Source organism: Amia ocellicauda, chromosome 6 (genome assembly GCF_036373705.1).
Source record: "Amia ocellicauda isolate fAmiCal2 chromosome 6, fAmiCal2.hap1, whole genome shotgun sequence".
NCBI classification, from domain to species: Eukaryota; Metazoa; Chordata; class Actinopteri; order Amiiformes; family Amiidae; genus Amia; species Amia ocellicauda.
Window position 1 is genome coordinate 49,112,703 of NC_089855.1, and position 25,284 is coordinate 49,137,986.

Consider the following 25,284-nt stretch of genomic DNA (forward strand, 5'->3'; position numbering starts at 1 on the left):
TTACTTTATAATGAACTTAATAACACTTTGACTGCTAATCACAAATTACTAATCAGATCGAGGTGTGTTTCTTATCAGTATGAAGCTTGTAAGAGTATGCAGGTTTCTATTTGACTTGACTTTGAATGTGGTTTAGTTGTTCTGTTAGTATAAAACACTAAAAGGGTTCAACATACAGAGATCAAATTAAATTAATTATATTAACGTTTGATTGTCATATAAGTGTCATTGTATGAGATAACCAAGCATCTCTGAGAGATTAACAAAGCTGTTCTCCCTTTCTTCCCTATAGTCTCAAATCCTGCTACTACTACATATTTTACTGTACTTGATTTCTGCTCTGTTTCTTTTCTATTCCTGTTCATTTTGATCAATTTGTATTTGCTTTTACTTATATGACTCTCTGACACTACTCACTTCTCTGGCTATTAAAGGTCACAAAGCCTCAAAAGATAAACTCCAACCTGTCTACCTTGTATCAGGTACTTAGGGCATGATATTTCTGCAGGTCAGTGTCACCTTTCCTCGGAATGGGTTCAGGCTATTTCACAAATCCCCAGACCCACCATAGTATCACAAATGTGTACATTCGGCATGGCTAGCTTCTTTTGCCAGTGGATTATGGGTTATGCATCTGTTGAAATGCCATTACATGATCTTACTCATCTCAACACACCCCCTTTCCTGGTCTTCACTTGCTGAAACTGCCTTTAAACTGCCTTGTCCACACCTCAACCTCAACCTTGGGGTACAGGCGTGCTCCAAGGCTCTGTCCTGGGCCCCCTCCTCTTCTCTCTCTATACTCCTTATTGCATCTCATGGTTTCTCCTACCATTTCTACACTGATGATGCCCAGATCTTCCTGTCTTTTCCCTCTTCTGACCCTCGGGCAATGAGCACCGATGAGTGATGAGTGGGCATGATTGTGACATCAGCGGCACTTGTGCCTTTTCTATTTAATTCCTCTCCCTTCCTAGGGTGGGAAGCTAACCACCGAGAAGGAGGACTGAGTTCAAAACCCTTGTCTGCCCGGAGCACAGCATTTTGGGAATTTTTGTGTGTTTGTTTTGGTTTTGGTTTTCTGTTTTTATGTTCTCCCCACTTGAGGAGCTTGAACTGAATAAAGCCGGGACAAAACCGGAACCGGAGATTGTCTCACTCCCTGTGTTTGTGTCTGGCTTCCACAGTGTAGTATATTGCATGTCGGACAGCGACCGGTCCTACCAAGTGACATGGCGAGGCTCCTCATCCACCCCCCAACCTCTCCTCACAGGTGTTCCTCAAGGCTCTGTCCTGGGCCCGCTCCTGTTCTCTCTCTACACTCGCTCCCTGGGCCCACTCATCGCTTCCCATGGCTTCTCCTACCACTTCTACGCTGATGATGCTCAGATCTTCCTATCCTTTCCCTCTTCTGACCCTCTCATCCCCTCTCGCATCTCTTCCTCCTTTTCTGCTATTTCCGCCTGGATGCACTCGCTCCACCACAAGCTCAACCTCTCCAAATCGGATCTCCTCTTTTTCCCCCTCTCTTCTTCACCTTTTGCTGACCTCCCCAACTCAATCCCCTTGGAATCCACCACACTCTCTCCTTCTTCTTCCACTAAAAATCTAGAAGTCACCCTCAATCCTGTGCTCTTCTACACCCAGCACATCACCACGCTGGCACGCACGTGTAGATTCTTCCTGAGCAACATACGCCGGATCCGTCCCTTCCTCACCGACTACTCGACTCAGCTGCTCGTCCAGTCACTGGTCCTCTCCCGCCTGGATTACTGCAAATCCCTCCTGGCCGGCCTGCCTGCATCCACTACCCGCCGCTCCAGCTCATCCAGAACTCTGTGGCTCGTCTGGTGTCTCTCTGCCATGATTCACACACGCTACTCCACTGCTCTGCTCCCTCCACTGGCTCCCGATAGCGGCACGCATCCAATTCAAGACTCTGACCCTCACCTACCGCTGTCTTGACCACACTGCACCAAGCTACCTTCAGACACTCGTCTCTCCATACATCCCCTCCAGACCACTGCGCTCCTCCAGTGCCAGAAGACTAACTCTGCCTCCTCTCCACTCTCCCTCTTCCAGAGCCGCTCCTTTTCATCCCTGGCCCATAAGTAGTGGAACGACTTTCCCATTGAAGTCAAAACAGCAGAGTCTCTGACCTCCTTCCAGCGATTATTTAAGACACATCTGTTCAGATTGTACTTGTAATCTAGTAGTTTATTATCCTATAAAATTGCACTGATTCAGCATAATGCTTTGACATAGCCCTTGCTTGCATTACCAGTACTCGTATTGTTTATTTTGATTTCCCCTGTGCCTCCTTTCCCTTCGCTCTTAGTGATGCCTGCACTTACTAGCTTTTACTATCTATATTTCCTATACAAGTGTGTAAATCGGAATTTGTAAATTGCATTATGCTTTGATTGCACTGTATTTTTGCACTTTGTTTTGCGCTTATGTTTTGTAAGTTGCCCTGGATAAGGGTGTCTACCAATAAATAAATACATCAATAATAATAATAGTAATAATAATAATAATAAACAGGCCCTTTCCTTGGCCCCTGCCCTAGGCCTCCCTGACTACTCTAAGCCTTTCTTACTGTCATGAAAAAGGGGATGTCGCTCTCTGTGTTTTAACAGACTCATGGTGACAAACATTGACCTCTTGCCTACTACAGTACTGCTTCCTTCCTGTCTCAGAGTGGTCACTGAAGCTGCTCTCCTTGCAGAGTAGTCTGATACTTTAGTGTCTTCTCTCACTGTTGCTGTTCCGCATGGGCTTCTGCACAGTGACAGCACCTCTCTGCTGCTTGTTTGACTAAAATTGAGATTTAATTACTCTCTTCCTCCCATATCATGCTGTGTTGCTGCCCTGTCCTAAATCCTAATTCCCTATTGCCCCTCCCGACTGATGGTGAAACCCATGACTGTATTACTGTTACTGCCAACTATACCTTTCCCCGTGTTGACCTCAGAGATACAGTACCCCTGTCCCACTTTTGATTTCTATGTAGATGTCTCCTACAGGAGAGACTCCTCAGGAAACCTAATCGCTGGCTATGCAGTTTGCACCGCTTCTGAAATAGTTAAGTGTTGCCCTTTACCTGCTGTTTACTCTGCACAAGTTACTGAACTTGTTACTTGTGCCTGTATCCTCCTGTAATAATCTTCACTGACTCTCACTATGCTTTTGGCGTGGTTCATGATTATGGACAGCTGTGGAAACAACGTGGTTTCCTCACATCCACTGGGACTCCTGTTAAAAATGCGTCTTATGTTGCTGCATTGTTCGATGCTCTTCAGCTTCTGGTGGATTCTGCCACAAAGGCTGTAGTCCATTTCCCTTTACAGGCTTCCAACGTCCTCACTCCCCTCCAGCTGGCCCCTCTTTCTGCGACCCTCCAAAATCTTGCACTCTGTAAAGACAACACACCCACTGAAGAGCCGTTATTAATGTTTTATATAAACTGTATAACGTTTTATATTAATAATAGTATGCACACCAAGCAAATTAGATTTATCTAGCGACAGCATGTTAATTAAATACATTATCCACGGTGCTTCAAGACCTCAATTCCTTACTGGGAATGTTACTTGATGCTTGTTGTCGTCCATGGTGGTCGTCCGGTAGAACCTGCGTGGGAAAATCGTAGGGGTGACGTGAGGTTCTCCCTCCCTCAACATAATAAAAAGAGGAGTGGCGTAGTCTACAGCAAATGCATATGGATTATTGTGTGAAGGGTTTCTATGTCCCTGGGGACCCACAACCCCCTTTCATATAATATTGTTGTATTTCACTGTCTCTGGTGATGGTGGGGTCTTGGCCCAATGGTCAGTGCTGTGCACAACTACCTGCTCTGAGGACACACTGCACAACACAGTGACCCCGATAAGAGACACTAAGAGTTCAATATGTCTGTATATTTGGGCTACAGATGTGGCCCAGCCCCAGTACCTTTGGGTCTCTCTCAGCGCCGCTGCTTGCTGGAGGGCAGGGTGTCTGCAGCCACCAGGCCTTCACTGACAGGACACCTCTACACTGCAGGGACTGAGGGAGTCTGGTGAGAAGACAGAAATGCTGCTGCTTCCCCTTTCTCTCGGTGTAGGAAGGGCACATTCAGTGTCAGTGCACTCTGTGTGAAGAGCGTCCAGACTGTCCTGTGAAAGGCAAGTGCTCAGTTTTACTAAACAGTTATTTTACTAAGGGTTGCCTTTTAAAATGTAGTAATAAGGATCCATTCTTGAGATACTGGTATTGTGTGAAGTTAAGACAGATGTTGTGTTACTGAATTTGATGTGCACGGTGTCAAGTTTTTCTGTTACATCAACAGTATTTCTGTATTTTAAGTTTATTGCTCCAGACTAACATGTGCTCCACATTCAACAGTATTAATCTAGCAAGAAACAAGGTCAGGGAAATAAAGCATGAACAGGTTAATCTGTGTTTGGAGGAAAGGTTTGGTGTTTTCCTGTAAAACACTACATAGTGCAGTTATATATATATATTAACAAAAATGTTCCTGTCCAAACTTTACAAATCTATTTTTAATTGAGGTTAATGCTATTATTTCTCTTCTAGTGCCTCACTGTGAGCTTTTAGCCAAACATTATTATTGTCTTTTAGATGTTTATTTTGTGATTTATAAAAATATATATGTAATGCAGCCACTGCCTTTTTATGAGTTACAATGTCTTTAAATAGGAGTCATCATCAGTCAAAATGTAACAATATGAGTATTGAGTTCGTAACAGAAACATCAGCCCTGTTCTATGTAACTGTTTCATGTGTGAAAGCTTTCTCATTTAATCTGTATAGTGTTTTCTTAAGGGTGTCCAGTCTATGGAAGTCAGGGTGAGCAGTTTATGAGCAGTTGTTTGAGTCATGACTACTTTTAAACTGGTGGTGATGCAATAACGCCTTATGTGGAAAAACTGCATTTATACTGTGAGTGAAAATGTATTAAAGTGCATCTTCTGAAAGAGGGATTCTTTACTATACAGTCATGGATCAAAGCTGAATGACAGCATTGGTCATGGATTTGTCACTACTGGAGGAAGGTTTGGAAACACCAGATGTCCAGAAGACTATGATTGTCTTTCTTCATTGCTGGGATCCATGGTTGAAACAGACTAGGGTCCCTTGAAACACAGTGAAGGGGAAGTCGGTACAGGGCAGTTCTGCTTTTACAGTCTGTGGTAATGTGAGGCTGCTGTGGTGTTTTTGGTGCCAGATATAGTCAATGTAGATATTTGCAGTCAAGTAGATCTCTACTTAGCATACATTAGTTAATGAATTAACACTGATGATGTGTAGTTTGTTAAGAGTGTGACATCTCTGAGGATGTCCATTCATGCACCTTATATAGTATGCAATGGACTATAACACAGATGTGAAAGAGTCTCCCCTCTGCTGTGCCAGTTTCCTGACATCAGTGTCCCTCTGCAGGTGAGCTCTTCTCTGTGCCTCTGCTCTTCACTGACAGGGACATGGCTGTGACTGAGGGCTTCCTTCTCATCGCCTGCCTGCTGCGAGGTGGGTGTCTGTCAGAGATGTGCCGTCTGTCAGCAAGAAAAGCACAAGTGATATTGGGAAGAAGAAACCAAGATAAGGAGTCTGGTCATCCTTTAAATCAGTCTGACTTGGTTCTCTATACCCAATCTTGTTTAGTGGAACTGAGTACAGAATCTGCTGAGATATTTACATTTGTAAAACGTCCATTTCATATTTGCTCGTGCTTCCATTGCACATGTCTTCAGACAGCGCCTTGCTTCCTTTTTCAAATAACCGAGGTTGCATTCACAACCTATCATTTTGCATTGTCAGTGTCAGGTGCCTGTCTTGTGTCTAATGGGTTTACATTTCTGAAACTGTAGTAGAAATTCTGATCGCATTATTGAAAATATGTATGTATGTATTTATTTATTTAGTTTTAATGCATACTCAGTCTGCTCACACTGTCCTGAACTGTATTCTCTAGGTGTCATTTGCACAGAGACACTTCCTGGTTTTTCAATCTCAATGCCTGCCAGTGTAGCAGCCCTGAGTGGTTCCTGTGTGCTGATTCCCTGTCAGTTTGAGGTTGCTGACGGATTCAAAGACAAGGTGAAGGATTTGAAAACAGCATTATGGAGAGAGGGTTCAGCAGAAGGACCCACTGTGTTGGAATCCAATGGACCTGGATCACAGGAGCCTGGGGAGATCATTGGGGACTTCAGAGCCAAGAACTGCACGACCATCCTGAACAATATTCAGAAAAGCGATAATTATCACTTCAGAATTGGGGAACCCATCAAATTCACCTATAGAACACCAGTTAAAATTGAAGTTACAGGTAAAAACTATTTGGTATCCCACATTATTATTATTATTATTATTATTATTATTATTATTATTATTATTATTATTTTTATAATTAATTAATTTATTTATTTATTAATTATTATTAGTTTTTTTTTTTCTTGGCAGACGCCATTTTCCAAGGCAACTTACAACATAAGTGCAAAAATACAGAGAAGTACAAGGTATCAATCATAACAAATTCAACTTATTCAAAATACATTTTACAAATTACAATTACAATTTACACAAGTATAGTAAAAGACTTCCTACATCCTGGACGGTGAAAGCTAAGTGCTGTGAAGATGTAGGGTTACAGACGAGGGCTACGGGAAAGGGAGCAAGGAGGAAAACAATCAAGGACAAGAGGAGCATAATAAGCTGAAGTGCTATCTAGCAGGGATAGAGGACTAATATTACAAGTGCTGTCGGAAGAGATGCGTCTTGAGTAATATTATTATTATTATTATTATTATTATTATTATTATTATATGCGTGAGTTACTGAAAAAGGTGATATGATTAATTATGATCGTTTACAGTCCTTTGAGATCTATTTTAAAGGATGCCGTGGAGAGTATCTTTTGGGTTCTTTCGTGTGTGCAGCAGATCAGGCCATTGATTAGCAGTGTCATGTAGGTCCCTGTGTGTCTGTATTTACCTGGCTTCCTGCATCCCTGACTGGCTGTGCTGGACCAGGCTGTAATCCTGGGCTGTCAGACCATGCTCTGCTTCACTCTGATGGGGTGTGTGTGTTCTGTCATTGGCAATGTGCTCTGCTGAAGTCTGAAGTCTATATAAGCAGGGCACCTTAGAGAAGGCGAATCCAGGAGCAGAGCACGAAACGGGAAGGTCGAGGCAAGCAGGAGGCCTGGGGCCAACAAACTGGTATAACAAGGGCAAGGCGAAACCTGAAGTCTAAGCACAGTCAGTAGGTCGGGATCAGGCGAACAGGCTATCAAAGGGAATCTGGGAATCAAAGAACAAAGGGCGTAGTACGGGTCAAAATACAGAGGCTCAGGAAACAAGAATAGAAGGCTTAGAAGTGTAACCAACGTTAACAAGGCTTAGCGAGGACAGTAGTTATATAGGAATATTTTTTGGAAGAGGGGCTGCGGGGGATTTGACCTTTGACCTTGAACTTGAGTTGAACTCGGGGGCCCCTTCCTAGGGGGGCGGGGGTGAGTGTGGCGAGCTAGTGGGGGTGGCGAAGAGATGTAACCTCTGGTCGGTGAAGAATTAGTATATTTGGGGGCGGAGTTGACAGGGCATGGAAGACAGGGGGCTCTGTTCACATTTGAGGCAATGTGACAGGAGGGGGGCCCCGTCAGAGTGGGATGTGGCGAGAGATAGCGTTCTGTAGAAGCAGTGGGGCTGCAGGTAGTTTAAGAGGCACAAGTCACCCAGTGATGTAAACTAAATGTAACGTTACTAAGTTAACTTAAGAAATCCTAAGAACAACAGAATATAGATGTAATATAAGAAGCATAGAATATATATGTAAAATCTGTGAAATTTCAGTAATAATATTAGTAAACATCAAATTATTTTAAATACATATCTAATGTAATCCATTCATGCAATAAGATTAAGTAAGTACACAAAATAATTTAAGTAAAAACATATATACTCAATACGATCTAAGCACAAGCCCATGTGTGTATGTATATTTACATAATTTACACATTACAATAGCTTGGGGGTGCGGTCTGAAGACCTTAATGGTCTTGGTTGTATTGACAGTAAGACATTTGAACAGACTTCAGTACAACTAACTAGTAACTTATGTACAGACAAGAACGAAAACACAATTTAATAACGATAGTAAGTAAATGAAACTAATCTACACTTATTTAACTTATTAACTTATTAACTTATTACACACTTATTAACAGTATATAACCGACATTTAACTGAGCACAGCTCTTTGCTAGTTAGATAACTCTCCACGGCCAAACAAAAGCCTTATAGTAGTAACTTTCTTACAGAAATAAAGAATGCACCCTATGATGTTAAGATTTTTTTTTTTAAATATTAATGTAACTTTAGACATGTTACATATGTATAAATAATTACATATAACGTTTATTAAACAGTAGATTTATACTTTTTAGTTAAATAATCTCCAGGCTCAGCATCTCAGGGAGTGAGACCGACCCAGCAGCACATAAACACAATACAGACAGAGGCCAGAGGGAGCGGCAACCTTAGAGACCACAGCGAGAGACAAGCGCAGGGAGACACAGTCACACTAGAGTCACACCAGATCATGCGTGAATCCAGCAGGTCTGTAGTGAGATAGGGTTAACACAAAACAATCAGGCGCAGAAAAAGAGAGATGGGCTAGAAATAGAGAAAACCGATAAATAAATACATACATACATACATAAATAACCATAATAACAGGGTGAGTTATAAAGACCAAACCGAGACAGTTGAATATTTTGAATATTTTATTAAGAATTTGCTTCACCAAAACAGTTTACACAGTCACTCCACTGATGCCCTGACAGGATCACACTGCAGTGGAGGGGCTTCATAAGCAATACGTCCTGCTCTCAGCACCGCGGTGGGGGTTTGCAGGAGCGGCACGGATCCATCAACAACACAAAACAGACCCCTAATGACTGAGAATTTATCACCAGAAAGCCTGTACAAAGCCAGCGGTCAGGCACTTCTACCCTGTCTGAGTAACGTGATTCAGTAACATCTCTCAATGATATTCTGTATACATTCTATGAAGTTCTTATCTGGGTGTCTGACTTTAAGTCTTCCTTCTTATGGTTTTAAACCATTTTTGCAGTTAAGTGATATTGTACAGATATGTGAGACACCAGATGTATTTCACTAGTTTTGCAAACTGCTTTATGAGACTCATTGTCTGTATCTAAGTAATGTACAATTGTGTTGAAACATGTACAGTGCACTGAAATACATGACATTATATCGATGTGATAGATTTGAGTATTTCGCTAGGGTTGTTGAAATTTGGGAAATGCTTTATTATTAGTAGTAGTAGTATTAATTACTCTCATAGTCAGTCATCTGTCTGCATTTCCCTCTTGAGGAGACATATCTGTAATAAAAATAATAAAATTGATATGTGCAATAAGCACACAAAGTATTTTGAATATAAAGTATTGACTATTTCTGTTTGCTATGTGTGCTTTGTTACAACCGGAATTGACTTGGATATAGAAAATACATTTTATATTGCACTTATGTTGTAAGTTGCCCTGGATAAGGGCGTCTGCCAAGAAATTAATAATAATAATAATAATAATAATAATAATAATAATAATAATAATAATAATAATAAAGCATTTCCTAAATTACAACAACCCTAGCGAAATACTCAAATCTATCACATATCTCACATATCTGTACAATATCACCCCTGTTTCTGTTTGCTGTGCATGATTAATAAAGAAATTTTGAACTCTTTATTTGAAGGTTCAAAAAAGGTCTTTTGAGGAATTGGAAAATCAGAAGTGTTTCTCACACTTGTACTACAAGAGTCACTTATTTGCAAAAATGGTTTAAAACCATAAGAAGGAAGACTTAAAGTCAGACACCCAGATAAGAACTTCATAGAATTTATACAGAATATCACTGAGAGATGTTACTGAATCACGTTACTCAGAAAGGGTAGAAGGGTCTGTTTTGTGTTGTTGATGGATCCGTGCCGCTCCTGCAAACCCCCACCGCGGTGCTGAGAGCAGGACGTCCTGCTTGTGAAGCCCCTCCACTGCAGTGTGATCCTGTCAGGGCATCAGTGGAGTGACTGTGTAAACTGTTTTGGTGAAGCAAATTCTTAATAAAATATTCAAATATTCAACTGTCTCGGTTTGGTCTTTATTACTCACCCTGTTATTATGGTTATTTATGTATGTATGTATGTATGTATTTATTTATCATTTTTCTCTATTTCTAGCCCATCTCTCTTTTTCTGCGCCTGATTGTTTTGTGTTAACCCTATCTCACTACAGACCTGCTGGATTCACGCATGATCCGGTGTGACTCTAGTGTGACTGTGTCTCCCTGCGCTTGTCTTTCGCTGTGGTCTCTAAGGTTGCCGCTCCCTCTGGCCTCTGTCTGTATTGTGTTTATGTGCTGCTGGGTCAGTCTCAATCTCTAAGATGCTGAGCCTGGAGATAATTTAACTAAAAAGTATAAATCTACTGTTTTAATTGACACATACTTAATGAATGATACATATTTAATATGTCTAAAGTTACTTTAGTATTTTTACATTTATTTTTTTCTTAACATCATAGGGTGCATTCTTTATTTCTGTAAGAAAGTTACTACTATAAGGCTTTTGTTTGGCCGTGGAGAGTTATCTAACTAGCAAAGAGCTGTGCTCAGTTAAATGTCGGTTATATACTGTATATCTTAGGTTAAATAAGTGTGGTTTAGTTTCATTTACTTACTATCGTTATTAAATTGTGCTTTCGTTCTTTATGTCTGTACATAAGTTACTAGTTAGTTGTACTGAAGGCTGTTCAAATGTCTTACTGTCAATACAACCAAGACCATTAAGGTCTTCAGACTGCACCCGCAAGCTATTGTAATGTGAAAATTATATAAATATACATACACACATGGGCTTGTGCTTAGATCGTATTGAGTATATTTGCTTAATCTTAATGCATGAATGGATTATATTACATATTTATCTAAAATAATTTGATGTTTTGTTACTAATATGAATTTGTTACTAATACTAATAGTTTGTTACTAATACAAATGCTGATTTTATTGAGTTGTATTGAAATTTCCCAGTTTCTACATATATAGTCTATGCTTCTTATATAACATATTTATTCTATAATTCTTCTATATGTAAGGATTTCTTAATTTAATTTAGTAATCTTACATTTCATTTACATCACACGGTGTTGTGAATACACACACACACACACACACACACACACACACACACACACACACACCTTTAAAACTTCATAATTGTATTTATTCAATCTTTACATTGTATCTGTTCTTTAAATAATACGTTTGATATATTCTGAAATGCAAGACAATATTGGTCTTGGGTAGGTGCAGTATTTACTGAGATTACGTTGATTACTGAAAGTTTCAATTTCCAATTTCTGTATTACATTTTTTTTAATGTTGTGCATATTCCAGATTTTCTAAAGTTCATTCCTGCCTTAGACTGGAATTAGACTGCCTTTTCATTCTTTATCTCTGTAAGTAAAAGTTGCAGTCTAGTACAAATCTGTGCAAACTAGAGGAAGGGCTGAAACTTGTTACGATCTGTAAAAGAAAAAAAAAGAAACCTGGGGCCTGGAAACCTCCAGCCTGCACTCAGACACGCACACACACATACACGTCTACCTTACTAAGTGGGGACTATCATTTTTCACAGCCAAGTGGGGACCTCACTTTCCAAACACTTTCATAAAACAAAACATACAAGGAAAATTATGTTTTGAGCTCAGTATTGATAATATTTGTTAAAATATTAAAAATATATATAAAAAAAAAAAGCCAAGTGGGGACCTATGACATCTACCCTACAAAGTGGGGACCTGCATAGAGAGCCTGTGTCCTGGGATCTTCACAGCCGCTCTGCTCTCTGCACCGAGCATGTAGCTGTTTGCTCCATTAATTGTACCATTATAATACATTTAAACATTAAAAATATTGTGAAAGAGAAATAATCCTAAGTATGTAACAGCGTATAATACATATAAACCAATTAAAATCTGAAATCGTCAGGATGATAACTTAATTGTTTAATGTTTATTTGTTAAACATGTATTTTATTACCTTATACATATTTTTTATGTGGGCTGTGGGGGCACAGAACTATACCACAATGAAAATTGAATAAAGCTAAATAACTGCTTTTGGGGGTAAAATGTGTAGGTTTTGGTGCAGGCAGCTCATTTCTCACAGGCAGGGAGAAACCCACATTTTTCCCGTTTCCACTGGCGGACACTTAAACGGGTGTTTCCACTGGCTGAGAGTCTGGACGCGCCATGTATTCTGGAGGTTAACTTGCTGGTGCTGGACGTGTGCCCACTGAGGGCATGATTCACTATCAGCTGCGGAGGTGTGTGTTTTGAGACACAGGGAGGAGATCAGATACAAAAGCACAATAGAAAGTGCAAGAATATAGTGCAGTTCAAGGCATAAAACATGACAAATTGCAATTTACATAGTACAGTGCAATTCAAAGCATGATACAATTTACACAAGTGTATTCAACATATGAGGTCTTACATCCTGCATTGTAGAAGCTGAGTGCAGACAAGATATCAATCAATCAATTGATGGTGCAGACCACCACTCTAGCAGCATGCTTAATGCATATTAGCTGATCATATTACACTTGGTTAACACAATGAACATGTGTTTTAACTACACTAACTTTGTTTTATCTACTTTATGAGCATTTGATGCAATGGTGGCAATGATGAAGGAATCTTCAGAAAGATATGAAAGAAACACATCTCCTGTGCTTTGTTGTAATTTTCTTCACCGTTTGTGATACATTTCTGCACTAAGCAGCAAACATAGTGAAGCTTGAGGCTAGGGAGGGCTACTGCTGTCAGCCCTGACTGGAGAAATATCTGATCCATTCAGAGATATATACTCTCTGGTTGAATTGTGTTTTCAGCCACACCCTGCTGGCCCTTGCTCTCTGTGGAAAATAAGTTATGCTATGCCATTGGGCAGAGAAGAACCTTTCTTTAATGAAGTGGAGAAGTCATAGAGAAGTTAAGCAAATACAATCTTTATTATGAGCTCATGAGATCGACATAGGAGCAATCTGATTGTCAGTATCAAAAGCTTTCAAGTTTGTCATAGGTTTTATACTTTGAATCATGACTGGGCATCATGGCCTTTGGGCAACTCCTGTCACAGATGGTACATGTCGGTTTTAAGTTAGGAACAGAAAAACAGAGAAGCATCCATTATCTTTGGTAAACAGAAAAACCACAAACAAACCCAGAGAAAAGAAGAAGTCAGCAGCTCAGGAAAACCTTGTCTTGCTGACCAGCATTTGTAATGCTAATGTTAAGACCAATCATTTCAGTTACTATTAATCATAACACTAATTTCAATCTGTTGTTTGAATGTCATAATATGTAAGAATACAAAACATTCATATCCTAAAACCTTCCCAAAGAGCGTTCAATGTATTGAAGGGATGTGTAATTGTGGTAAAAAAGTTTCTCAATGTCTTCCAAATCTGTGTCTCATAGACAATCCTCCAAAACTAATGAAAGATGATCAAGTGAAGGAGAGGACCCCCATGAAATTAAGCTGCTCTGCTGCAGCCCCCTGTCCTACACTCCCCCCAGCCCTGACATGGACCCCCAGGATGAATGGGACTGTGGATCACCAGGAGGTAGAGAATCAGGATAAAACCAAATCTGTGTCTTCTGTTCTGACCTTCACTGCTTCACATCTCCACCATGGGCTTAACATCAGCTGCACTGCGCTCTATCCACTGCAACAGCTGAACCACAGCACAACGGCTGAAGCGACTGTGACTCTCAGTGTCCTGTGTGAGACATCTGCTCTTTTCATAATACCTAGTGTAAAACTGTTGTGAGATTACTGCTGTGTAAGATATCTAGCATGTTATAGTATAGAGCATATTTGTTGCATTCTTCCCTTATTGAAATGTTACACCAGAAACTCACGCCCACTCTTGATTAGGTGTAGGACGTAAACCCAGGTGTAGCCAAAAGAGCCTTATGTGCAAGTGGTGCAATCGCCTTAACCTTTACAGCTGGTTCAATCTCTGTTGTAGGTCACATGTAGCATTAAACCAGTCATACACCCTCTTGGTGCCTCACACCATTTTTAAATTATTATTCATTCTTGTCTGTCTGAAGTAGGTTTTCCTCTTGGATTTGCCTGTACTTGGCACCGTCCATTCCCCCTTAATCATGTCAAGCCTCCCAGTCCCTGCTGAAGAATTAGAAGCACCCCCACAACATGATGACAGCTGGGCTGGTGTTGACTGGGTGAAGTGTGACCACAAAACTGTCTGCGACGTGTCTGCAGTATCATTAACATGCATTGTTGCAAGCACCATATGAGACTGAAGAAAACAGTCTGCAAATTACTAGTCTTTAAAAACCATATTATGAAGCACTAATAGCAGGTGCACAATCATTACCAATGTAGACACATATTGCTGTAGGATTGTTACTCAGAAGCATGTAGAAACAGGCGGCAATCTGGAAAACAGTTGGGACGATGCACAAATCATCAGCAACAAACAGGTGGAGGCCTGAACCCCAGCAGCACCACAGACTAAACTTGCTCATCTCATATGGAAATAAAACGGTGTTAACCACCTCAGCATGACAGAGTAAAATAGCACTTGCAAACATTCAGTCATATATTGTTAAGAATAGCAGAACATATATGCAATACATCTCACAATGCCAAACACCATACACAGCTAACTTATATACATATACTGTTTAACTATCTGTTTAACCTGCAAAAATTAACAACATAACCATCTTCCCACTCAGATTCCCCAAAGGACACATCAGCCTCAGTCAGCCCCTCTAGTTCAGTATCAGAAGGCAGCTCTGTGACTCTGACCTGCAGCAGCAATGCCAACCCACCAGTGAGCAACTACACCTGGGTTAAGGTGAACGGAGATCAGGTGACACCGAGAGGGTCTGGACAGAATCTCACCTTCAGTGTTACAGCCAGTGACAGTGGACAGTACTACTGTGAGGCACAGAACGAACACGGGGTTGGCAACGCAACAGTACAACTCGATGTGCAATGTATGTATGATGTGTTTTTTTAATTAGCAGTCTTCTCTTTCAGGTGCCCCAAAGAACACATTAGACTCATGAAAATTGAATAATAAAAGCATTAATATATTTTAAATGCATTGAGCAAAGTATGGCGTGTGATTCAGGTTCAAGCTGCCGCCTCTGAGGCACACCTCCTCACTCCACACAGCATCATCAGCAGAGCAACAAGCCTGCTATGTCAAGAAACTGGTCCCCTGACAGGGGATCTTCAAAACCTTCTACATTCAGAGAAGGATTACATCACCAAAACTAGCTCAGACACTATGAACTCCATTAAAGATGCATAAAACACTGGGTTTATTGCCAACTCACTTCATATTCTCTCATTCATTCATTTGATTGTGACCAACTTCCATATTTACATAAGATTTCACTGCACTATTACTCACAAACTAACTTCACCAAACCTTCCATCATGGTCCTTCCTAATCCTCATCAAAGCTCTGATCTGCTCTTTCAGATTCCCCAAAGGACACATCAGCCTCAGTCAGCCCCTCTAGTTCAGTATCAGAAGGCAGCTCTGTGACTCTGACCTGCAGCAGCAATGCCAACCCACCAGTGAGCAACTACACCTGGGTTAAGGTGAACGGAGATCAGGTGACACCGAGAGGGTCTGGACAGAATCTCACCTTCAGTGTTGCAGCCAGTGACAGTGGACAGTACTACTGTGAGGCACAGAATGAACACGGGGTTGGCAACGCAACAGTACAACTCTATGTGCGATGTATGTATGATGTGTTTTTTAATTAATTGTCTTCTCTTTCAGGTGCCTTAAAGAACACATTAGACTCATGAGAATTGAATAATAACAAGCATTGATATATTTGAAATGCATTGAGTAAAGTATAGTGTGTGATTCAGACTTGAGTGACCGTCTCTGAGGTACATCACTGGACGACTCAATCTGCACTAGAGTTGCACCAATACTGCTCTTAAGTGCTCGTATCGGGCCAATAGCATCCCTTAAATACTCAGTATCTGCAATGTTATTTCATTTTCTACAGATTTTCTCAAGTACAAATGCCTAAATATGACATATTAACTCAGCAAACAAACTGCTGTTCATTAAACTACGTTCTGTAGCTAGCAAGCGTCACCTGTGGAGTTATAAACTTGACAATGTAGAAAGCAAAACTGCTAAACACAATCTGTGTGCTAGAGAAATCTCAAGGGGAGGTAGAAATTAAAAATATATTAACACTAGCAATTGGAATAACATCTGGAGAGTTGCCATCCAGAGGAGCACAAGATGTTCGTTGACATGAATGTTAAGCAGAGTATAGCTAACCTGGTTAGACAGCAGACATCGCAGCAGTCTCTGCATAGGGAAGAAATCAGTTTTGAACAGTTCAAAGGCATATACAATCACAGAGAAAATATCAGAATGTATTGCTCTAGATGACCAACCTCTATCAGTTGTAGAGAATGTGGGGTTCCCACGCCTTATGGACTGAATAGAGACACACTGTTCATTGTGTATCCGGAGATATCTTTCTGAAACGGTTGTACAGAACTCCCCTGATGCGACCGTGGAATGTGAGACCATTAGAATGGAAAGAACTGTTCATGGTTCCAGATGCCCTCTAAACTGATCAAATTCATTCTGTTTGAAAGCTATTTTCTTGTCTACCATTACATAATAAACTTCCATTATGTTTTCTTTACAGCAATATGGTATATTCAAGATACAGCACACAATTAGTCTTTCTTGTATATTTTACATGTCATTATAATTTCAGCAGTTGTATAAAATGAGTGAAGGTGAAGGGTCAAATGGAGAAGTTCACTGAGAGTCAGTATGCTTGTTATATATGTACTATGACACCAAGGAGGGTTGCCACAGTGCTAGGCTCTTGTAATGGGACCTCAGGAAACAGACACTGGGGTGATGGTGCAATGCTGGAGATGTATAGTGCTAGAGTGAAACAAAAGAAAACCTGAACACAACCCTAGCTCCTTGTTGAGCCTAACTACACTGTGCTTCCATAACATGGATTCATGGATTCAACCTCCCAGGGCTTCTGGGAGGTGTAGTGTTGACCTGCTGACCAAACAGTCCTATGCCTAGCACTAAGTTACAATACTGCTTCATGATTTGGAAATATTACAATGCTGTAATGCAGTTATTGTGGCATTTTTTTAAATATGTTTGAATTCCCTTTCAATTGTTAAAACAAGGTGAAAAATAATATTATCATAATAATATGAGCCTGTTGAACTTAGAACCTGGGTTGAATTTCCATAGCGCAGTATATCAACATTACCCCACAGCACAACTTTTCATGAGATCGAAAGATAGGAAAAAAAAACACTGCTTTGTAGTTTCATTATTTAGTTTGTGCATTGCAGGGTAGCAGTAGGTTAACATGTCTTAACCTTTTGAACCAAGCCCCATTGTTTTCATCCCACCGGCGGGTTGATATATATATATGTATATATATGTATATATATGTGTATATATATGTATATGTATATGTATATATATATGTATATATATATATATTGTACTGTGCAGATGTTTTAGGCAGGTATGAAAAACTGCTGTTAAGTAAGTATGCTTCCAAAAATAGACATAGACAGATTATATTTATCAATAAACTAAATGCAAAGTGATCAATATTTGGTGTGACCGCCCAAAATCAATACTTCTAGGTACACTTGTACAGTTTTTGAAGGAACTCAGCAGGTAGGGTGGCCCAAACATGTTGGAGAACTAACCACAGTTCTTCTGTGGATTGATTCAACCTCAGTTGCTTCTCTCTCTTCATGTAATCCCAGACAGACTCGATGATTTTGAGATCTGGGCTCTGTGGTGGCCATACCATCACTTCCAGGACTTGTTCTTCTATAAGTTAAAGATAGTTCTTAATGACTTATGCTGTATGTTTGGGGTCATTGTCATGCTGCAGAATAAATTCGGGGCCAATCAGATGCCTCTCTGATGGTATTGCATGATGGATAAGTATGCCTGCCTGTACTTCTCAGCACTGAGGAGACCATTCTTTCTGACCAGAAATGCAGTCCCAGATTTGCAATGAACCTCCACCATGCTTCACTGTTGCCTGCAGACACTCATTTGTGTTTCGCTCTCGAGCCCTTCAGTGAACAAACTGCCTTCTGCTACAGCCAAATAGTTGACATTTTGACTCATCAGTCCGGAACACCTGCTGCCATTTTTCTGCACCTCAGTCATGTGTTATTGTGCATAGTTGAGTTGCTTGGCCTTGCTTGCCTTGGTATGACTTTTTGGCCACAAGTCTTCCATGATGGCCACTTCTGACCAGATTTCTCCGGACAGTAGATGGATGTACCAGGGTCACACTGTTTTCTGCCAATTCTGAGCTTATGGCACTGCAGGACATCTTCCGATTGCGAAGGGAAGTAAGCATGACGTGTCTTTCATCTGCTGCAGTAAGTTTCCTTGGCCGACCACTGCGTCTACAGTACTCAGCGTTGCCCGTTTCTTTGTGCTTCTTCAAAAGAGCTTGGACAGCACATCTGGAAACTCCTGTCTGGCTTGAAATGTCTGCTTGGGAGAGACCTTGCTGATGCAGTACAACTACCTTGTGTCTTATTGCTGTGCTCAGTCTTGCTATGGTGTATGACTTTTGACAATAAACTGTCTCCAGCAACTTCACCTTGTTAGCTGAGTTTGGCTGTTCCTCACCCAGTTTTATTCCTCCTACACAGCTGTTTCTGTTTCATTTAATGATTGTGTTTTAACCTACATATTGAATTGATGATCGTCAGCACCTGTTTGGTATAATTGTTTAATCACACACCTGACTATATGCCTTCAAAATCACTGACTTTGTGCAAGTGTACTTAGAAGAATTGATGCTGTTTTCAAGGCAAAGGGTGGCCACACCAAATTTGGATTTGATGTAGATTTTCACTTGCAAAGTAGGGTGAACATTTACTTGGGTTTGAGAATTGCTATTTTTAATACATAAAAGAAAAAATATCATACCTTAATAGTTACAGAAAATACATATTTTAAGCAAATAATCTAGTCTTTAAATGAGCCAGAGCAATAGTGGTTCCTCATATGCTGTGTAAATGAGAGCACTGAGCTGATTGTGTTGTTCGTACAGACATGCCAGAGATTGTGAACGCCTCACCGTGTATCAGGAACACAGCAGACATCACCTGCCAGTGTGAAAGCCATGGGCATCCCTCACCCAGCACTGAGTGGCTGCTCTCTGGACAAAGACTCAGCAGTGACTCTGTTGTCAGTGTCATTAGAAAAGAGCAGCTGGACAGCCGAGCCCTGAGGAGCACCCTCACTCTGGTGAAGACACTGGGGCAGACGGACACTATTGAGTGCCTGAGCAGGAACACTGCTGGATCTTCCAGACTCCTGTTTCAGATTCCTCCTTCAGGTAAGCGGTCACTGGTCCTTCTTCATTTCTGTTTAAGTTCATTTTTGTAACAGAATGCGACGACTATTGATGTTAAGAAGATGATCATGATATTTCTTAACTATGTTGCTCATAGAGTGATCAAATGTCAGTACACAACCATGTGAAACAAAGCAGCACTATACATGTGTGCATAGACACAACATGAAATTAAATATAAAATACCATATATTTGTGTCATTTTGTTTTCATACCATGTTTTTTTCAAATATAATTCCCATTATATTTACTATGGCAAATCCATCTGATCAAAAGTGGTAACAGACTGCTCTATGTGCCACCACTGTTGTAATTCAGCCTTAATCATTTAAAAATGTCACTTAAAACACAACATTCAGGCCAATGGAGCATAAAAACAGTCCACAAATGTGTACCCCTTAAAATAAAATAGGGCCAAATGTGACCTTGGATGAATTGTACTGTTTTAGATTAAATTATGAGTAACCAATCAGAATAGGGGCGCATTCCTGCGACAACAACACAACAAGGTTAAGCCACCTTTGAACAAGAACTTGTGACCGTAACGAGAAATGCACCAGGTTGTTAGAAATGGCCGATTTTGTTGGTGAATGTAATGCTAACTATTGTCACACGTCAGAAGTTATGTACCAATAAATCATACAAAATATATTATCTCTATACAGGCATGTTACCATGTTATCCCCTCACACTGGGTTTGTTTCAAACTAAATGGGTTCGGTTGGTTTGCTGTGACACAATGTATGAGTCAGCGCTGCTGTTCACTTGTCTTGTGTACAAACTGCTCAGCTCGTAACTCGGGCTCGTTTTCGTGATTCACTTTCTCAGGACTCAGATCACATTGCAATAATCAAGTGAGCTCAGTTCCTTTTGTATTAATAAAACATTGGATATTTACATTTTACATGATTAGTGCCTAAACGAAATGGCAGCACAATGCATACAATAACAATTACATATGATGACATTGTATTGTTTACTGTATATTTCCTATACACGTGTAAATTGTAAATATGCATTACGCTTTGAACTGTACTGTAGTTTTGCACTTTGTTTCATATATTTATGAATATTATAATCAACATTATAAATATCCTAAATATCCATCTCAGAGTATTTTACTGCTACTGCCGTATCTTTAAATGGTCCAATCCAGGCCTGCTCTACCGATTCACAGGCTTCTGTAGCATCTCGGTCCCATGGCCACAGCGCTCTTGCTGGCAATCTCTGTTTTCTGTGTGACTGGGCCCTTGCCAGCAATTTTCCGGCATTCAAAGCCAGTGTGAATGGGGGCAACGGGAAAAAGGCAGGCAAACATTGCCAGCAATTTGCTGGCAATTTGGCTGCATTTCAGTGTGAATGGGGCTATAGACAGCTGATTCTGGTGACAAGAGGCCTCTACTAATATATTTGTTATCAATCAAATCAAGGGGGATGTTAGCACGGGACCTCAGTGAACACATCTGTCTGACAAAACTGCCTGTAGGCTGGTGTGTGTGTTGCTCAGGCATACCCCCCTCTGCCTTCTGTATCTAGTGACACACAAACAGCCACTGGTTGGTCTCTCTAAATTGCCCTGTGTGTGTGGGTGTATTCCTGCATTGTGCCCTATGCCTGTTAGGATTGTCTTCAACTTCCCTGCAACCCTTGCCGGGATAAGTGTTTTTGAAAATGGATGGATGGACTTTGGCAAGACAAAATCAAGACTTTGACCTACCTACAAAAAGTACAAATCTGTACCCTGTCATGGTTTAATTTATTGTTAGAAGACACTTTCTAATATTTATCAATCAAACCATAATTTGCAATTTGCAAGTAGGTCAAAGTCTAGATCTCACTTTATTTATTCGTTGACTGCTCTTAGTTTCTTTTGCCCTCCCGGCTTTGGACCATTTTAACCAGAGAATAATCTATTGCTGTTTTGCAGCTTTTGCTTCACCTGTCCCAAGTTCTGACAGAATCAATCCATAAGAACTCTTCATTGTGCCTTTTGTACCAGCAGTGTACTGACTGCTGTGGCTCCAGTGTGTGTTTTACTGTGCTGTGGCCAGTTCATTATAGAATGGTCTGTAAAATAGTGCTACCAAATGGTACCAAAATACCAAGTTTTTATTTTGCTGTTAAAATCCTGCTGAAATCCTGCTGAGTGATCAAGTTCTGGCCTTAATTGCATCAGCTTGCATTGCTTCTTCAGTAACTCATAAGACTTACTGTTGTTAGCAGGTAACACATACATAGAATTACCAAGAGAGGATTCTGCCTATGAGGCTGGCAGTGGAGACACTTTGTACACTTTTAAGCTTTCAACGTCTCCTTGTGTTTGTCTGTAGGTCAAGAGGGTCCCTTCAGTACCTCAGGATTGCTGATTGGAGGTGCAGTTGGAGCTCTGCTAATGTCACTCTTGTGCTGCCTGATCCAGACCATTAAACCGTAAGATATTCAAACTGTCATTGAGCATTTAGGATCTGATCATGAGGCACTTGTTGTGAAATAATTCTCTAGCCACAGAATCAGATTATGTCTGGAAACATTCTTCAATTACAGCAGACACTGCAGGTCCTCACAATGGACAGGGATTAGTAGTGTAAAGCACAATTAAACTTATTTATGATTATAGGTTATGTGTAGAAGGACATGTGTTGAATTTATCAGGACCATTTCCAGAATTGCCCCGAAAAAAAGAAGGGACAACACCAATAGCTTATTATTTATTAATTTAGTTTTTACTGTGTTTTTATGATTGCTAAAGCACGATTTTGAAAACAGCACTCATTTTGTCAAAACACTACACACAATTCATACAACGACACACACAAGTAGCAGAACACCTCAGATCTTTTGCAAAATGAAACACTTCATTCAAAACTATACAATAATGTATAAAAAAAAACAATTCTGTCACCATATGGCACACATACAATACAATTACAATTACAATACAATTACAATGGTTCATACAATCTGATTATGTTTGAACCAGTTACATACTGCTGTGCTCAATCTAAAACACTTGTAACTTTTCTACTTTTCTAATGATATAGTTTGGGTTTGATTTTTTCAGATATGTTGTTAATATATATATATATATATATATTATATATATACACCAATCAGCCATAACATTATGACCACCTGCCTAATATTGTGAAGGTCCCCCTTTTGCCACTAGACCACTGAAGGTGTGCTGTGGTATCTGGCACCAAGATGTTAGCAGCAGATCCTTTAAATCCTGTAAGTTGCGAGGTGGGGCCTCCATGGATCGGACTTGTCCAGCACATCCCACAGATGCTCGACTGGATCTGGGGAATTTGGAGGCCAAGTCAACATCTTGAACTCATGATTCATCAGACAAGGCCACCTTCTCCCATTGCTCCGTGGTCCAGTTCTGATGCTCACGTGGCCATTGTAGGCGTGTTCGGCGGTGGACAGGGGTCAGCATGGGCACCCTGACTAGTCTGCGGCTACACAGCCCCATAAGCAACAAACTGTGATGCACTGTGTGTTCTGACACCTTTCTATCAGAACCAGCATTAACTTTTTCAGCAATTTGAGCTACAGTAGCTCGTCTGTTGGATCGGACCTCACGGGCTAGTCTTCGCTCCCCACGTGCATCAGTGAGCCTTGGCCGCCCATGACCCTGTCGCTGGTTCACCGCTTTTCCTTCCTTGGACCACTTTTGATAGGTACTGACCACTGCAGACCGGAAACACCCCACAAGAACTGCAGTTTTGGAGATGCTCTGACCCAGTCGTGTAGCATCTCAATTTGGCCCTTGTCAAAGTCGCTCAGATCCTCATGCTTGCCCATTTTTCCTGCTTCTAACACATCAAATTTGAGGACAAAATGTTCACTTGCTGCCTAATATATCCCACCCACTGACAGGTGCCATGATAATGAGATTATCAGTGTTATTCACTTCACCTGTCAGTGGTCATAATGTTAGTGCTGATCGGTGTATATATATGTACATGAATATGTTGACCACAACACAACACACAAGACCAGTACTGCACACTGATGAAAATAATTTATTTCTCTCATTGTAAAATCAGTCAATACATCCATGAATTTCCAAAGGTTTCATTTTGCACTGAAAATCAGAACAGAACATATTATATATAGAATATAGTACATAAACGCAGCAAAAACATTTGTGGAGACTAAAAAGAAAGCATGAATTAATAAAAAAAAACGTAAGTATCATCTCTTCGCCTAGCTGGATCTGGCCATAGCACTTCATCCACATCACAGGCTGTCCTCTATCGCAAGACAGTGAGGGAAGAATCTTCTTGAATGGCAAATCCATCCATGCACAGACCCTGCATCAATTTGGTGGCAGGCCTCCTCCATGGCTTGAATGAGGGGCATCCTGATATAGGGCTGGAGATCATAAACCTTCCACCGCTATACCGAAAAGAACTCCTCAAAAGGGTTAGGGAGGGGAGAGTATGGTGGGAGGTATTGGAGTGAAAATTGTGGATGCTGATGAAACCAGTTTTGGTCGGCATTCATTTGGTCTTCTGCTATGACGATGTTGTGTAGTTTGTCAAAAAATGTGAGTATGTGGGCCATGTTGTAAGGACCTAAGTTGGCATGGCGGTGGAGGACCCCATTCTGCATGATTGGAGCGCACATTGTGATGTTACCACCACGTTGGTCCGGGACATTCAAAATAGCTGTTTGACTGATGTTATTTTGCTTATTCCTCTAGAAGAACTCACAGACCATCAGAGCCATGCACCAAGATGGAGGACACAGCTAAGCTAAGTGGGAAGCAGCCGGTATGAGTCCAGTACATACTTATTTTAAACCTTTCAATGTGCTTGCTCTGTAGTGTGCAGGACAAAGTTATTAGATCTGTTCAAGAGGTCTCTATAGAGCAGAGATGGCAAATCTCTTTTGAATGGAGTGTGCCGATGATAAATTAGGGATATAAAAGCTTATAGAGGGGCTAAACAGCATTTTTTTAAACCAATAGGTTGCGTTTGCAACCCCAGTTACCTGAAAAAGGAAGCACTGCCCAAGGGGGAAGTGTTCCTGTGCACTTCCGTCGGAACCCGATCAAAATGTCACTCTATTAAAGCTGCCATTGCGCTCGTCACTCAGATCAGGTCACTTCCACTTCCTGTTCCATAAAACGCAGGTCAGCGCAGGTCCGTCCTCTTTTGCCATTTCGCCTGCATAGACCAAAGAACGTGAGCTTTTTGTTTCTGTGTGTTGCATTAGACCTTACAACTGTGTATTTGGGGTGGCTGGCTTCACTAATAGTGTTGTTCACCACTATTTCACTACTTCTCTGTCTCTGTTGTGTGTCTTATTTGTTATATTCATAGATCATTTCTATCCTGACCATCCGTGCACTGGAGCTCTGGTTCCGCTTTCAGTTTCAGTTTCGGTTCACAAATAGTGCATTTAAAAATAATAGTGATGTTTATATAGTGACTTATATATTCCGACTGCTTGCTGTGTTGGTTTTTCATTCACAGGGCTTTTTCCTCCACAGCAGGAACGCTGGCAGGGGCAGTAAAATCCTATACTTTCTAGCATACCATCTGCTTCTGTGGGCGCGGCTACGGCTCTGCTCCATTCAGTTGGCGAGAGCACCCTCTACGAGGTCGCTGTATTCCTACCGCTGGCGGACTTTGAGCCCCTGGTGCCAAGATGGTGGTCAAGACTCAATTCATTGCCCCATCGGCATCATATTGCAATTTCTACAGGAGCTAT

The 25,284-nt window shown here is 40.8% G+C and overlaps 1 protein-coding gene across 5 annotated transcripts in view; it reads left to right on the forward strand.

Moving 5' to 3' along the window:
* Positions 1–25,284, forward strand: part of LOC136751661 (myelin-associated glycoprotein) — a 363,254-nt gene that overhangs the window by 333,413 nt on the left and 4,557 nt on the right. For 2 of the 5 annotated variants that reach the window (XM_066707450.1, XM_066707451.1), the window contains exons 7-11: positions 14,864–15,127; positions 15,621–15,884; positions 19,255–19,542; positions 21,891–21,990; positions 24,272–24,341. In XM_066707450.1, coding sequence (XP_066563547.1) covers positions 14,864–15,127; positions 15,621–15,884; positions 19,255–19,542; positions 21,891–21,990; positions 24,272–24,341 — 986 coding nt within the window. Of the gene's footprint in view, positions 1–4,096; positions 4,167–5,013; positions 5,165–5,445; positions 5,533–5,977; positions 6,332–13,573; positions 13,880–14,863; positions 15,128–15,620; positions 15,885–19,254; positions 19,543–21,890; positions 21,991–24,271; positions 24,342–25,284 lie in introns of those variants that run through there. The other 3 variants (XM_066707453.1, XM_066707454.1, XM_066707452.1) reach the window with 3 other exon arrangements.